General features: G+C 40.1%; 1 protein-coding gene across 1 annotated transcript; it reads left to right on the top strand.

Annotated features, from left to right (window-relative positions):
- The first annotated feature begins 14,059 nt into the window (after positions 1–14,059).
- Positions 14,060–16,977, top strand: ACTBL2 (actin beta like 2). Its single transcript, XM_010966274.3, has one exon. It carries the CDS (start codon positions 14,173–14,175, stop codon positions 15,301–15,303), a length of 1,131 nt encoding a protein of 376 aa, XP_010964576.1. The 5' UTR covers positions 14,060–14,172; the 3' UTR covers positions 15,304–16,977.
- The last annotated feature ends 639 nt before the right edge of the window (positions 16,978–17,616 follow it).

Below are 17,616 nucleotides of genomic sequence, written 5' to 3'. Positions count from 1 at the left end.
GAGCAGCCCTACCCTCTCCCATCTCTGAGTTTGCTGAGGTCCTACAAATATGACAATCTTGAGCTTACTCTATTCAAGGGGAAAAGCTTTGAGGGAAACTACCATTAGAGGAAGAGAAGATAAACTCATGTTATAACTTGGACATGATTCCATAATTGGCCAAAAGGAAGAATTATCTGAGATCTGCATGATCTCTTTTACAGCCCACAGAACACACATGGTTGGGTAGATGGATGAATGAATGGATGGATGGATGGATGGATGAACAGAGGTGAGCAAGGCACAGAATTTCCACTAGAGTTCCAGCATGTCCATGAATTTTCTACAGCCCAATTCTCCCAAACAAAGAATCTCACGTAATTTTACATGAAAAAGTCCTTTCGTAGACAAATGCAGTGTTCTTTAGGGTAGATACCATTATTAGTATTCATATTATATTAAAAATTAGTGTGTTTGGGTTGTATAAAAAATCATCTATTTATCTCACAGTTATTGTGAAAATCAAGTGAGATGAGGCAAAGACAGCTCTTAAAAGGCAGTATGTATATATAAGATGTCATTGTTATTGTCAAGTACAGTAAAACTGAACTGAAACAACTTATATGTCACAGAGTCAATTTTCCCAAAGGTGACAGCATGTCTCCATGGACACAGATGCTTATTCTCTCAAAGATCACATATATAGAACTATCTCTCCCCTCCAAAAAAAGGAAACATGATTTAGTAAGTAGACAGCATAATTTGAAATCAAAACATCCCCCATCCAGTTCCAGGAAATATGGTTCTTGTATCTAGCCTAACTCATTATTTTATCTTACAGAGGGAAAGGACCCTTAAAGAACATCTACTGGAAACTCTTCATCAATTTATTTATTATCTGTGTTTTATATGATATAGGGGGAAATTTCTGCGATACACTGATATGTAAAGAAAGCAAGATACAAAACTGTATATTACAAGGTCTCAACTGTGTAGGAAAAATATGTGAAAAGAACAGTAGTGATTATCTCTGGATGATGAGATTAGAGATTTTTTTCTGGTGAAGGTCCAATACTTTGTAACTTGTTGGTTCTTATCAAAATTATATATGCATACTTTAGAGTTATTTAGTTATAAAAGGTTTATAATAAAAAACTGAATTCCCCTGTCCCACCACTTTCTACCACCAATTTCTTCTCAGAGGCAACTAATCATTCTTTTCTATGTTTGTTTTGGTTTTCATCTCCTTATTTTTAAACAACATATTTATATAGCTATTTCCTGGTGTTTCAGATGTAGATGGTATCTGTGTCTTCCTATTATGGAAGAGGAAGATTTAGCGCTCTTGATGCCTCTACCCACTCACAAATTCCCTGTTTCCCAAAATCCAGTATAATTATATCATTAACTATCATAGAATCATTATTCAGCATTTACAGTACCATCTCAGTATCATCTACATTTTCACATACATGCAATTTTAGAGTTACTAACCTCTTTTCTTTGTTTAGTTACTATTCTATGTCCCTATCCCCAAAATCCCTACCAAGGCCATAAATCTTTTCTTAATGCATTCAAGAACATTAGGAATTCTGTGAGTTTCATCATTTCCTTTGTAACACCTTTCTGGAGTCTTCCATTCTCTCTGGGTTTGTTTTACAGCTACTGTATCTGAATCTCCCTTCACATCATCCTGGAAATTTCTTTGGCTTATTTCGAGATCTGAGTTCCTTATTATCTGTGTCCCATATTTTCCTCTCTCCTGAAATATCCTCTAGTTTTCCATGAGCACATATGCTAGTATTAACTAAGAAGAGGTGAGTGGGAGATAAAATTTTGAGAACTTACATGTTTGAAAAGCTTTATTATTTTGTCAGATTAATTATGAGATTGGCTGGGTATGAAACTCTAGCTTGGATATCATTTTCCCTCAGAAGTCCTCATTTTCCTATTGAGAAGACTGATGACACTCCAATTTTCATTTCTTTGTGATCTATTGGGGTTTTTTCCTACTTAAAACTTTTACAACATTTTCTCTATACCAGTATTTTAAAATCTGACAATGATACGAGCTGTGATGTGGGTTCTCTCATCTATTTGTAACTTTAAAATTTCAGTCTAAAAGTTTGTATCTTTCAGTTCTGAAAAAACTTTTTTTTCCTTGCTGGGGGAAAAAAGTTGGATTTTGCACCTGTCAGATTAATCCTTTCATTTTTAAAAAATTTCTTTTCTCCTATTTTTCTGCCTCTTTATCAATTTTGCCATACTTTCTGGGAGACTTCCTCAACTTTATCTTCCAATTTTGCTACTGAAATTTTTATTTGTGCAATCTTGTTTTTAAATTCTAAGAGCTCTTTTTGGTTCTCTATTTTTTTTTATGCCATTCTGTTCTTGCTTTATAGATGCAATATCATCTTTTATCTCTCTGAAGATATTATAGTTTTACTTTTTTTAGACCTTTCTTTCTTCTGTTTCTTGCATTTTCTTGGCTTCTTTTGTGGTCCTCTTGTTCCCATTGTCTCTTTGGGGTCTGTCTTTCATATTGGAAGCTATAACCAAATGGCTGGTATTCTTGGCCATCACTCACATTGTAAGAGGGAGGCAATAAAGAGGTGACTGGAAGCTCCTTGTGTTTAAAGTAATAGCCTTCACCATGAGATGATTTGAGAGACCCTCCCTCACTGATAGTATCTTGGGCTCATTCGCCCTCCACCCTCCTACCCAGGTGATTCAGGACTGGCTCGAGGCCTGCTTTGGAAGGAAGTCGGGAAAAGAGGCTGAGAATCTCTCCCTGCACTACACAAGTGTTTACTTAATAATACAAATTAGCTAAGACGCAGTTGGCACAAAGAAAAATTGTTGGTATAATGCGTAAGTCACACTAATTCATGTGCAGTATTTCCTAAGCACCAGAGAATAGAATGTGGAGTGGAATTTCAACTTTCAGCAGAAAAGGAAAAAGCTTTTAAATCAGTTGCTGCATTGGCAACAGGAACTGTTCTGCCTGTATTTTGAAAATTAAAACAAGCACCTCTACCTGGGCTTCCACCATGAAGAGGCTATTCCCCAGCACTGTGGCTTTTGACTTCTGGCAGGTTGTACTGCCTCTCAGTACCTTAAGAGCAGCCACACTGACTTAAAACGCCACTTCTGCCTACCCTGTGTGAGTTACTAGCAGCCCTGCTCTCCTGCAAATGTTGCCAACCTTCCCACTCAATTATTCTTGTTACATACCAGCCGTAACAGGCCCCAGCCACAATCAGCTGCCTGCCTTCAGAGTCCAAGTTATTTCCCTGAGTATCAATTATTATTTTTGTTAATGCTTTGCATAAGTTTTTAATTCTCTGCCCCAATCCTTTTTTCTTTTTCCCATATGGCCTTTTATTTTTAGGGTGCAATTTTGAAAACTGGGTTTTTTCATGAATGCCATTCGTATTGTGTCTTATGGTAGATTGTTTGCAAAACTGGAAACAACTTTTCCTCTTTTTGTATCCACACCCCTTTGCAGCTAATGTGACTTTGGAGCTCTGTCCATCAAGAGGTAGAATCTATCTCTCCTCCCCTTGAATCTGAGCTGACCTTGCCACTTGCTTTGCCCAGGTGAATGCATGGAGGAGACACTAGCATGTCCCAGTCCAGGCCTCAAGAGTCCTTGCAGGCTTCGACTTGCTCTCTCGGAAGCCTGTCCAGCCAAGGTGAAGAGCCGGAGCTTAGGCTGCTGAGGCAGGAAAGACACTATGAATCAGAAGTGGGTCAGCCCAGCTTTCCCAGCTAAAGCCCCAGAGATACGGTGCAGGGGCAGGAAGAGTATTTTTGATATATCTGCTTTTGATACGTATCTTTAGCCAATTTTTCTGTTTCTGACCCCAAAGCTTCCCCAATTTCAGAAGTACCTGGGCTCCCACTGAGCCTTGCTGTCTCAAATAGGAACCTTACTGCTCAGGGCCTCCCCTACTCCCAGCTGAGGTTTCCCCTTACCCAAGTCAGCATAGTTACCACTCACTCACGTCTTTCCTACTTTCAAAATATTACTGTTCTATGTCCTTTCCTGCTCACTTTGTCCTTGACTTTAGTGCCTTTTTACTTCCTGACTGCAAAGTTTAGTGGTATTTTCAGAGAAAGTGGAGACAAATACATATGTTTAATCTACCAGATAAGAAGAAGTCTCCTCACTTCATTTTACACGTGAGGACTCTGAAGTCACAGCAGCTAAATGGCTTGCCCAAAGCCATCTGGGTGGCTAGTGAAACATATGGAACTATCCAGAGCCCTGAGAGCAGCCAGTGTTCTTTCCTCTCTCCCATGCTGCCTCCACGATTATGTCAGGAAGCCCATGGAACAGGAATAGAACAGATAAAACTTCCGGTTTCTTCAGTACAGCACACGAGATTCTGCAGTGCCACTGTCTGTTCCAGACTTGACCAATAGTATGATTAGACAATTGAACAAGCATTCTGCAGTAAACAGCAATATACCTTATAATGTACAAATATGTGATCTCTGCTGATGTCTAAACCATCATTCATACAGAATTGTGAATTTTTGTTTTCTTACAAATTATGTGGAAATTTCAGACACAAATTAGAAAATACTCAAGAAGGGTTTAAAAGTCTAATGATATAAACAAATGCTTATGTTCTAAACCGAAACAAAATTACAAAGTATATATAGCAACCTTACTAGACAGATAAGTGACTCCTCAGCCAGTAAGAAGTGGCTAGAACTTGGTGCTTCAGAACAATGCCAACAATGCTTTCTGATGTCTAATGGCCCTCAGACCTGCTACAGGTTTTCTAGTTTCTGCCAATAATCACCACTGATTATGCAGAGAGCACGGTTCGCATGTAGGGGTCACTTATGAGACGCATACATGGGCTGCTGGAGTTCCCCTGCCCTCGCCTCAGCTCTACCATGTGACTCCACTAAGCCCCAATTCAACATGCGGTCAAAAGTGCAAACAGACTGCCCCCCAAGCCTCCAAACCCAAGGAGTACAAAAGCACTGCATCTAGATCAGTAAGAGATGTACGCTGTCTAAACCAATGAATCCCGAGAATGTAGTTTCCATCTCTACTCAGAATGTAGCCACCCCTGACATAGGATGACCAATCCCTGCCTGGCTTATGCAGTTCAGACCTCTCTGTATTGGCTTCAGGGTGTTTCACCAACTGTCCACCTCCCTTTAGCCATCCCTAACTTTCCTTTTCTTAGTGCTAAACATAGACTCCTGCCCCATACGTAGTGTTTGCTCAGTCCCCATTAGGATCCTTGTCAGAGCTCTTCTGCTACCTGCTCTTCACAGCCTTCACCATAAGGAGGCGCAAATGAGCAGCCATCCTGCAGAGTCATGGGAGATGCCATGATTGTTGCTAATATGTACTGCACTTGGATCTTACCACACACTCTGCTGAACTCTTTATAGGCATCATCTCATGCCAAACCCAAGACAACTTTATGAGGTAGAGACATGTATCTTCAGCTTAGAGAGGAGGAAACTGAGACTTTGGGGGAAGTTCTGAAATGCCTCAGTTTATAGACCTAGCAAGTTTGGGGACAAACCAAGCTCTGCCAGGTTTTAGAGCTATGTTCTTAACTACTAGGTTTTGACAGTTATTGTAGAACCTGAGCATGACAGAGAAGTTGAGATTTTATGTGACAGCAAATTTGGAGCCTGGGAGATTTTAGTATACATGATTAAAGTTTGCTGGCAATGGTTTTCAGAAGGGTTTGGTGTTGGAAGAATTATTCAGCAAAGTACTCTGGAACTTAGCTGAGTGTGAAGTGACCCAGGCCTGAACTAAGAGCAAATAGGAGCAAAAATGAGAAAACGGAAATTATCTCAAAGAATATCCAAGAGAATCTGATGACATACCACATTATGTTTAAAAAAGAAAAAGAATAAAGTGGTTGAGTCAAAAATGATCATCAGATAGAAAACTGAAAGATTTTGAAAATGTTGAGGCCACTGGTATAAACGGAGCACTTTGGAGAAGCTGATTAACTTGGTATTGGATATGAGAGGCTAGAACTTACACACAGAAATGTTGGAATGTTAGCACAGCCTGATCAATGAAGTATTTGTTTAAAAATAAACACTGGAAGTACAGGTCAACAGTCAACGATTGAACAACGGAAGCTGAAAGACCCCGCCGTAAGCACTGTTAGAAATAAAACATGGACAAGATCTAGAGAGTGTAGTGAGGGAGACAACCATGTACATAAATAATACAGGACAGAAAGGGATGAGAACCACAACCGCAGTATCAGCTAAGCGCTGTGGGATTGGAGAGATGCAAGAGATTAACCCCTTGTGGGTAAACTGGAGAAGGCTTTACGGGGAAACTGGTGAGCATCTGAGATTGATGGAAGGTCAAAGGACGGAGAAGGTGGAAAGACATTCCCGGTGGAATAAGCAACAGCATCAGGTCCAAGGGAACAGGGGCAGCAATTAGTTCAGGAACATGAGGTTCCTGGATGGGGAAGGCGAGGATGTAAATATCAGGCTAGGGAAGTAGGTCAGAGCCAGATAATAGAGGGTCTTAAAGTCTATACTAAGCAGTTTGGACTTTGTTCTATAGCAAATGGGAGTCATCAGAAGCTTTAGAGCAAAGAGTGACAGGTTCATATGTGAGTCACATGCTAATCTTTCATTTCCATAAATGAATGTTTGATTTGCATGAAACAAATAAAATTCTGCTTTGTATTGCTTCCCAGTCGCTCTACTTTCTTTGGCAAAGCTTGCCCTTGGGTTAATATTCCTGAATTCTTTTGCATTTTTTATGTTACATACAGTACTTCCAATTAACCTTTTATATAACCTTTTATCATTTCTTTTTGGTTAGAACTGAAAATACCACCAATGTTAACCAGAGATATCAACAAAAGAATTTTTCCTTTTTTATTTTAATCCCAAAGTCCATTTCTGATACTCCACTAGTTTGGCCCAGATTCCATTTGTAGCTGAATGTAACAAAAGGAGGACTTGCTGTGGCTGCTTCAACTAATGCTTCCCTTAAGCAAATTCTTATATTGAGCATCTTTGGGTATCCTTTTCCAAAAAAATCATATTTCAGAGGAAAGGGACCTGAAGAAGTCAAAATGCATTCATTTCCCTCATAAGGACAGACTTCCTGCTTTAAAGAAGAGGAAAAAAAAATCCAGAATGTGATAACATCATTTAAAAACCCAGTCCAGTCTTTTCCAACCTGGCAAACCAGAACAGGAGAAACAGAACAGGATTCTGGCACCTTGAATTTTCTCTTCAAAATAGCAACAGAGACATTTCACCAAAAAACAAAGTTGTAATGCATTATATTCACAATTTTCTTCTAATTTGTTAGTTAAAATCCTTCCTTATGTACCACAAACCCATTCCACTATATCCCAACCTCAATAGAACAATGAAGGACAGAACCTCCCTTCTCATTGAATTTCTTTCCAAATTCCTAAAGACTAAGTATTACATTGGACAGTTGTCATGTAGTTAAAGAAACTCAGCCATACAGTATTTTTCCTCTCTTGTAAATACCAACCCATCCCCAAAGCAACAAAGGACCATAGAACAGAGTCCATCTGTCCTTTTCCCTCCCCTACCCCTCCAAAATGCATGCTCCTCTCCAATTTCTCAGAACACATTAAACTCACATTCCTACAAGGAGCATGAATGAAGTTGGGTGGGAGCAACACTACAGGAATGAGGGGGGCCAAGGGGGAAAGCAGAACTCGCATCCCTGCTAAAGGGGGTAACGGCTATTCAGCTGTAGTTTGGGAATGAGATCCAATGTCGCTTGATCTTTCTTTTTATATTTTTCAAGGAAAGCGGGAATTCAGGGGTCTGTTTTACAAATACGTAAAAATTTAAAAACCTTAGTAGCAACGCTGTATGGACCAAAGAAGTTGTGCCCAGTCTGCACGCTCTGTATTACATCACGGGCTGGCCCGATGAGCAATCTCGAACCTGCCAAATACTAGGACCATCTTCTCTGTGGCTTATTCGGTATTATTTTTCCTGGACTTCACAACAGGATAACTAAAGGAAGAGAAACCCTCAACATCAACAGACAGGTTCAAGTTCTGATAGTCCACTTCCCCCATTTTTTGCTAGATTTCCTATCTTCTCTGTAAGTCCCCCCGTCTCCTGAAGTCCACCCCAAAGGATCCTCCTTCCTATTCCTGTCAACAGAAAACATGCCACCTTGACATCAGCAAAAAGATAACTAAAACCCTCAGGGGGTCTTACTAGTTCCAGATACTGGAAATAATTTCCCAACTGTGTCTCCTGAGATCCCCAGAAAGACAGCTTCCCTTGACTTAAGAAAGAATAAGCTACATTGAGTCATCTCCTACCAACCAAAATTTTCCCCGGAAGGTAAATTACGCAGCTTCCAAACCCTGAGTTAGCTTTCTCATCCAGTGCCCTCCACCTCCTACGTGCCTTACCTAGAAAGGGTAGCGCATTCCCTGAGCAGCAAGCACTGTTTCAGAGGAGAGGACCTGTTGCGTTCCAGCATCTGATAATCCACAATCCCTTTGTGTAGACAGGGACCTACAGAGACCTTAATGAAACTGCAAGAAATCAGGTCTGATACTTAAGCAGTAACGAAGCCAGGTTACCCAGAATGAAGAAGAAACAACAAACACAACTCGGTGGCTACAAGGCAGTTTTCACGTTTTGTTGTTTTTTTAATGAAAGATGGGACTCATTAAATTAGCCTTAAGGACCTGTGATCTCCCCAGCCCCAGTCTGTACAAATCACACCTCCACTCAGAGTTGTTTCCTCTCTGTCTGTAAGATCGTCCCTTCAAGTCCTTTCAGGCCCTGAGTCCCCCTACTCAGCGAATTATCTCAGCTTCCAAGTGAACTATCCCTAACTCTAACTCATACTCTCTAAGGTGATCTGATCACTAGGGCCTTTATTTTGACCTAATATTTTATTCTTCTCAAGTTTTGCCTCCTTCACCTCTGTAATCTGTAGTTCTTGTCCATTTTGGTTGGCTTCTACTCTTGGCCTACTTCAGAGAACATCAGATGGATTCAATCACCCCAGGCTCTCCCAGGTGCACCACACTTCCTACACCACAGTCCTTGCCCCACCTTCTACTCTCACGCTTGGCACGTTATGGTCAAACCCGGACGTTTGGAGACAATGCCATCTGGGGTCTGAAGATGTAGGGGGCTTCACTTCCCACATGGCTGCAATCCAAAGCATGCATTTTCCTTAATGATTCAAGTTTTTGCTTTTTAGTGGCCCATCCTACTCTTATGCTACTTTCTTATTTGAGGTAATAGATTTGACTCTTCACTTGTAAATGTCTTTCTCCATCCAGGCATTAAATCACCATTCATTTTTCTCCACTTAGAAAGTAAGACATCTTGATATTCATATTAATAACATGAAGAACCTGCTAAAGTTTTCTAGAGTTCTTTTTGGTTTTCTTATGACTTTAATGTTCAACCTGGTCTCCACTCTAAGATGGTGTTTGGACACTTTATGATGCTGTTTCCCAACAGGGAATGCGAAGATCTCCCTGGCACAGCCCTAGTTGGCAGCCTCTCTCACCGGGGGCCAACCCAATGCCCTGCATCCTTTTTTTGAGCCATTCTTCAGGCAGAGCTTGAGCTCTGGAATGGATCTGCTTGGGTTCCAATCCTGACATTGCCTCCATCACTCTGGGTTGCTTAGGTCAGTTTATTCGTTAAGCTTCAGTTTAATCCTTCTAAAATGGGGATGAAAATCCTCGGTACCTTGGGATAATTGTCATGATGGTTAAAGAACAGGTGCGTGTCAGAGAAACATTTAGCAGAGAGACTGGAACACACTAAGTGATCAATGATCACAATTTTCATTGTTCCTCTCTCCACCTTTCAGAATCAGAACACAACTTGGAGCTTGCCTCCATCTTGGAGGGTACGGGCTGCACATCGCAGTGGCCAAGCTGCTGTGAATATTGACATTTTCATTTTACACCCTTCCTCCCCTGTTTTACCTCCTCTTTGCTTAGAGTCAAGATATCTGCAAAGGTTCATCTACTGCTCCCAGGAATCCATTCCTCCTCTTAACAACTTCGTTTACAAGTCTATTGAACTAGCTAAAAGTTGATGGCATACTTTAAAATTAAGAGTTAGGAAGAACTGCCATAAAATCCATTTCTGGTCCCTTTAAACATCAGGGTAGGGTGACGGGGGCCCTATCACCCTGTGGAGTGAACGTTGATCTTGCTCACAGAAAGGAGGCCAGCACAGGCTGGGGGCTGGGAGCTCTGGTCTCTGCACCCCTAAAACAATTCTTGCACTCCAATTATCCTTCCTAGTGCTTCTGGACTGGCCAAGTGGCACCTCATCACACCACCTCTTCCTCCCTCTTGCCCACACCTGCCTTAAAAAACAGGTGAGTCAGGTTTGATGTGGGGGAGTGGTCACTGTACTTCTAAATTTTTCATATGTTTTTATAAAATTTTACATATTAAAACAAATAAATAGTAAATCACTATAAACTTTCATCAGTAATTGTTTTTGGTAGATTTATTCTAAGAAATTACCAAACCCATATGTTAGAGACTTCTCCTGAGTGAACAATTACAGTCCCCAAGATATGATTAAGCCATTTTATCAATGCAAAATATAAGTCTTAGACAGTATTTAACCATAAAATAAGTGAATTTTTAACTTTAAAAAAGGGGTCGGCTATACTTATCTACCAATGACTAGATCAGAGTATGTAATGAAAAATCTCATTACCTACCCATCCCTGTATTTGTTAATTAAACAAGTATCAAATTTCCACTAAGAGCAGAGTACAGTGAAGGAGATTCTCAGAGCAGTCTACACAGTGGGAAAGGCAGATACATGTGTAAAACCTACAAAGGACAAAAGAGAGTGGGGGGCCAGTAGGAAAGAAACAAGCAGAGACCAAGGAGGAAGGTAGCTGACCTCAATGTTCTAAATTGGATCCCTTGGGTGGTAGCACAAAGGGACCTCATTAAAATTCTGAGTCTCAGCAGTTTGGTTAAGAGATGAGCATCTGGGGATGGGAGATAATCACTGAGATGTGGCCTCTGTGGGCACATGGTGGGAGGCACGTAGTCAAATCTTCAGTTCCCAGAGGGAAAGCTACATCCAATTCTGGAGCTCCCCTCCCTCTCTCACGCCTGCTAGGATGCAGACTCCTGCTCTAAATCCTTGCTGACACTTGTGTAGATACCCAGCTCCAAGTACATTCTTGATTCTCTGATTTTTTTTCCAGTTGGTGGCGTTCACACCTGGGATATTCCCTCCTGGCTGCCAACAGCTTCCTGTTCATCCTGAGACTCGGCCCAGGGGTCCTCTTCCCTGGCTTCTCCCTTCCTCTTCTCCTCAGGTTCAAGGGCGTTTCCCTCCACCTTCATATCACACCATGCTGCTTCTCCCTCTACATAGGTAATGATTATCTGTGTATTTGGGAAAGATATTCAAAATGTGTTACAAGGGCTGGTGCAGCACCGGCAGTGCACCATCAGATCACAAGCTGGCTGCTCCCGTGTCGGGGCAGAGTGACCACCTTTCAGCCTGGGGAGAAGTGGCTTTCACCCACCAGAGTTAACCCTTTAAAAATAAGGGCTGTGTTTTATTCACCAGTGTATCACCAGTGCCCAGCACATGATAGATGTTTAATCAATGTTTGTGGTCTGGAACTTGGAATGGGGAGTGGGGCACTGCTCCAAGTCATCTCAGCACATTGTCCTTACACATAATGCTCACACCTACACCTTTCTGGGGTTTTGTGTAGCTGCATGAGAGTCAAACTAGGCAAATGTAAAAGAAAATGATATCCTGAGCTTCCAAAAGCTAATCACAAAGGCCCCCATTGGTTTTAGGTTTAGGTAACTAAAGATTTGTCAAATCCAGTCAGCTGTAAGATCCATTACCTTCAAGAACAGCTCCCCAGGGTCCAGTATTTGTAAACCCATCTTCCTATGTTTCACTTACACAAGTATTACTACTTTTAAAAAATGTAACCAGTCCCACAGATGATATTTTTAAATGACTGTTGAATTATAATGTGTCCCTCTTGTACTATTGGGGGTTAATTAAAAGAACGTAAGCTTATTTTAAGAATCTTTAATTGCTGAAAATTTCTCTTGGGACACCAAATTAAAAGAGGTTAGAAGGTCTTGTAGCAAAATCACACATCAGCCTCTCTCTCAAGGGATCAGTTACACCGTGTGGATTCATTACCAACCAGCTCTCAGTTCAAAGGCCGTTCTAAGGAGAGTGCTACAGTAAATGTAGACTCTAAAGGTTGCTCCTGGTGTCATATGGGCTTCTACACTGACTTGGCTTTGTTTTACATTCCAGACTAAAGATTCATAAATAGGAATAGGTGCTAAATGCAATGTGTTTTTTTGAGGGTTTTCTGGGTTTTTTGTTTTTTTTGTAGGTTCTTTTTTTTTTTTTTTTTTTTTTTTTGGTTTTTGGTTTTCGGTTTTCAATTTTGTAGGATGTGCATATAGTTTGTTACAGGTCTAAAAAAGAAAAAGGAATTTCCAGAAGCATCATCCTATAGCAATAAAATATTGTTTTAATCAAAAGTTTGGCTGTGCTACATAAAAAGGAAGTACACAAACCATTCAGTGTGAAGTTTTAGGGTGAATTCTTTAATTCTATTGAAGAAGGAATTGATTTTGCAGTAACAGAAAAAATTAAAGGGACAGATAGTCCTAGTGGGGGAGAAAAAGCAGAACTATGGATTTTGTAATGAAACACATTTTTTCATGACTGGTTGTCAGAAGGAAGGTTTTGAAGGCACACTATAGGGTAAAGCACTGGGAAAACCCAGAGAAAGATGATTCTATATCAAGTTGTAGACAAAGAAGAAAGTTGGACACTCACAGCTTGGTGTTACCATGACTCCCCAAGAAGCTCATGGGCAAAGACACTACCTAGTTCTGGCCTTCAACTAGAAGATATACATCTGTCCAGTACTGCAGAGCTGCTGCTACCTCTTACAAAGTGACCACTGTTGGGTTGATTAATTAATTAACCAAAATGAAGATTTTGGAGAACACAGATGTGGGCATGAAAAATTAACTTGCTTTAGAAGAGGTGACAGGGGAGATTATATCTTACATACCTAATACATATAGGAACAAAGCAACAAACTCCCTTAATTGTTTCTCTGTAAGACATTACTAACATCCTCCGTTTTATCAAAATACACATATTATTAGACAAACTGCTCCTATAAAATGATCAGAGTGTAATATGCCCTAAAATTGAAGGAAAGCTAATTCTTACTATATTTTAATTGTGTACATTTGAACACAATTAAAACACATTGCCTCTATGCAATCAACATAAACCCAATAAACCTAGTTCTATGAACAATGTCTACCCATAGTAGTGCTTAATGAAATTTGGTTATTAGAAATTTACATCAAGGAAGAAAACCTGTAGTGGTTTACTTTATTGATTTTACTTGATCTCTAATGTGTTAGAAATCTGTTAAATATTCCTAAATTTTACATGACACCCATACATTATACTTACAAGTGTCAGGCCACTCTTGGCCATTCGTCATTTTCATTCATTAAAACAATCTCTATCATGATGATATCCTGTGGGATTAGGAATCTAATTGGGGGTGGCGGGAATCTTGAAAAAGTTAAGTTTGCAGAGTCAAAGTCATAAGAACAATGTATTAAGAATGAAAAGTTAAAGCCAGTGTGGAGAAAATGGACCCAGAGGGTGACCTGAGGAGAGAGTGGCCCTTCTGGCAGTGTCACCCATCCCTTGCACTAGCTTTCTTTCATCTTGCTTTTACATCCCCCACTGCATCATCATAGTTACCTAGACACTGCGCCAAAGCAGGCTGACAGCCAGGTGTGGGTTGCCTAATTATAGTAACCTGAGATTTGGCCACTTGGTAGCCAATTTTCTCCTTATGAAGGAAGGTCTACTAATGATTTGTATAATAAGCATCTTCATTATTAATACCTCAGAGACAACCCCACCCAGAATGCCGGGAACTGGTGGGATGGGACGTGGGTGGTGCCAGTGTGTACCTTTAAATACCTGTCATCACAGCACAGGCTCCCCTCTCTGAAGGCAGTTCTGAAGTGTTTTCAGCCTGTTCATTCTCTCTCTTGCACACCAGAGTCTGGTATTTACTCTCGATTTAACCTCTGTTCCCCCATCTGGAAGATTCTGGCCATCACCATGACTGAGGACGAGCTGTCTGCCTTGGTGGTGGATAATGGGTCAGGGATGTGCAAGGCAGGCTTTGGGGGTGACGATGCCCCCCGGGCTGTGTTCCCATCCATGGTAGGTCGTCCCCGGCACCAGGGGGTCATGGTGGGAATGGGCCAGAAGGATTGCTATGTGGGGGATGAGGCCCAAAGCAAGAGAGGCATCCTGACCCTGAAGTATCCCATTGAGCATGGAGTGGTCACCAACTGGGACGATATGGAGAAGATCTGGCACCACACTTTCTACAACGAGCTCCGCGTGGCACCGGATGAGCACCCGATCCTACTCACCGAGGCACCCCTCAACCCCAAGATTAACCGGGAAAAGATGACTCAGATCATGTTTGAGGCTTTCAACACACCTGCCATGTATGTGGCTATCCAGGCTGTGCTGTCCCTCTATGCCTCGGGCCGGACCACAGGCATTGTGATGGACTCCGGGGATGGGGTCACTCACACGGTGCCCATCTACGAGGGTTATGCCCTGCCCCATGCTATTCTGCGTCTGGACCTGGCGGGCAGAGACCTGACTGATTATCTCATGAAGATTCTGACGGAACGAGGCTACAACTTCACCACCACAGCTGAGCGGGAGATTGTTCGTGATGTCAAAGAGAAGCTGTGCTATGTGGCACTGGACTTTGAGCAGGAGATGGTCAGTGCCACTGCATCCTCCTCACTGGAAAGGAGCTACGAGCTTCCCGATGGGCAGGTGATCACCATTGGGAATGAGCGCTTTCGATGCCCAGAAGCCATTTTCCAGCCTTCCTTTCTGGGCATTGAGTCCAGTGGGATCCACGAGACAACCTTCAACTCTGTCATGAAGTGTGATGTGGATATTCGCAAGGATCTGTATGCCAACACCGTGCTGTCTGGAGGCAGCACTATGTATCCTGGCATTGCTGACCGGATGCAGAAGGAAATTGTATCTCTGGCACCCAGCACCATGAAAATCAAGATCATAGCTCCCCCAGAGCGGAAGTATTCCGTTTGGATTGGGGGCTCCATTCTGGCCAGCCTGTCCACATTCCAGCAGATGTGGATCAGTAAGCAGGAATATGACGAGGCTGGTCCTCCCATTGTTCACAGGAAATGTTTCTGAATGGGTTCCATGCTAATGCATTTACAGTTTCTCCAATTTCTAGGTCATAGTGATGCTATCCACTTCCAACTGAGTCAAGGTAAATCGTCCACTCTTGCTAGTGCGTAAACCAGCAAACTCATCTCCATCCAAGTACTGTGGGCTCCTGTCCAGCTAACCGTATCTTGACCTCTATCAACTTAAGCAGGATTCTGATATCCTATTCTATGTTCTTTACCTCTAGGGTTCAAAGAAATGTAGACTTGCTTAAATGAAAATAAGTGACAAGGAGTAAAATAAGAAATGTCTTTTCAAAAATAATCACTAAAAAATAAAAAAGAAAGAAATGTCCTTTCAGAATGGAAAACTAGAATTTCCAAGTTTTAAACACTAGTTCTTGCTTAAAATATTTAACAATGGCAGTCTGTACCACCTTGTAAAAAATGCGTATGTGTTTTGCAAACATGTCTTATTAATTAGAATTTTGGTTTTGTTTTACGTCTTTGTATAGAAATAATGAATTATATGGGTCAAAAATATCCATAAATACATAAGCAATAGGGAAATAAAATACTCTATCCTAAAATATACTAACAAATCTGGCAATCAGAACAGCCAATGTGAATTTCTTAACTACCCAATAGTCAACGTTTTAGTATCTCCATATTTTGTTTCCCTCATTAAATAAGCATAATGAAACAGAAGCATTCCATTAATATTGCTTATAAATCAACTGAATTTTCAGCTCAGAATGGAGTTCTGCTGATCAAACACATATTTTAATGTTTACCTGGTCGAACTTCATTATACTTGTAAAACAGCAAAACTACTACAGATAAGGCCTAACTTCTAAAATAGAGAAAGAGATTGTAATTTCAAATTAATTAATGTCATTATGCTACAGTTTGACAAGGATAATTTTATTTCTATTGCTTAGCATAATTATACATGTCTTGAATAATTTCTGTAAGCTATGATTTTAGATATTTCTCTCATCAAGGATTTCACTGTGGGAAAATACAGTTGCAGCATTTTGGAAATGATAAATTCTAGTATCAGTACAGTAATTCCAATTTTTTTATTGGAAATATTTTGGAATAATTCTGTTTTATTATGTCCAGTAACTAGCAATACTTCTTTAAGCAAAGTGACTCTGATATACCAACATCTTAGAAAATATCAGTGTATCTTCCGATGTTAAAATTTTTTAATGAATCCAATGATGATTTTCAACCAGTTGTAAGTACAAGCACATTTATTTCAGTCTATTCTGTGACTTCTCATTATATGAATATCCGAGATATTTGTATTTTTCAGGGTTTTTTTCCTGAAATTTTAGAATTTTGGGGGGTTGCTTAGTAAGGCATTATCGTATTCTCAGAAAAAGAGGAATTTCTTCTCTTTCCCTTTTAGTTAGGAAGCTTAAACTTGTGTTTTAATCTCTAAATTGGAGTTTTTAAGCACTTTTTTTGCATTTTTAAAACTTATCAAAGAATTTGATTGTTTCTTATTTTCTTTAATATAACAACACAAATTTGAAAAATTGTGCTCTAGACTGGAATTTGACACATTGTAAAATGATTATAAATTAATAAAAAATGTGAAATATATATATATATAACAACACAATTTTCTATGCATTTAACCAAAATTAATCTCCAAAGGCACTTTATTTTATAAGACTTAGAGTTTCCTTTCTCCTTTAATTAATGTTTAATAAATTAAAATTTCTTCATTCTTGCTTTTTCTATTATTTCCCCTCAATTATTCCCAAAGAAATGTAGAATGATCCAGAGACGATCACTTTTTATATGTGTGACCTATTCATCCGTATGTTATTCTGCACCTCGTACCTTTGACCATGTAAACATTTAAAAAGGGAAAGATGGCTAGTAGATAAGATCATAAATTCCTTGTTAGGTTTTAGTGGATGAACTGGTCTTCAGGTAATTAGTAGGCAGAGATAATAGCAATAATAATAATATCTTGGATTTATATGTGGCAATATTTTCTGTTTGTAGAGTAGTTCTCACAAACACTATGACCTACATTCTCAACTACCAGAAAAAAACATATCTCCCCATCCACAGAAAATTTCTGGGACAGGTAAAATGAACATCCAAGAGAGAGAACTATTGAGCCCTGGATCATTAACGGAAAATAGAAATTCCATAACACAAACAAATTTAAACCTAGGGTCTTTGGATAGTCTTCTGTTCATCAACATTGACTGACTGATGGATAGATTTTATGAGGAAACATTCTATCTTGCAATTTTCTATTTTAGACTCCATGCCATCTTTATAGTTAATATAATTATCTTGGTATTCACCA

The sequence above is a fragment of the Camelus bactrianus genome, chromosome 3 (assembly GCF_048773025.1).
Source record: "Camelus bactrianus isolate YW-2024 breed Bactrian camel chromosome 3, ASM4877302v1, whole genome shotgun sequence".
NCBI lineage: Eukaryota > Metazoa > Chordata > Mammalia > Artiodactyla > Camelidae > Camelus > Camelus bactrianus.
This window is presented reverse-complemented; position numbering and strand designations above follow the sequence as displayed.

Excerpts from the sequence above, each read along its gene's own strand:
- ACTBL2 (XM_010966274.3), top strand. The coding sequence starts at position 14,173 with ATGACTGAGGACGAGCTGTCTGCCTTGGTGGTGGATAATGGGTCAGGG.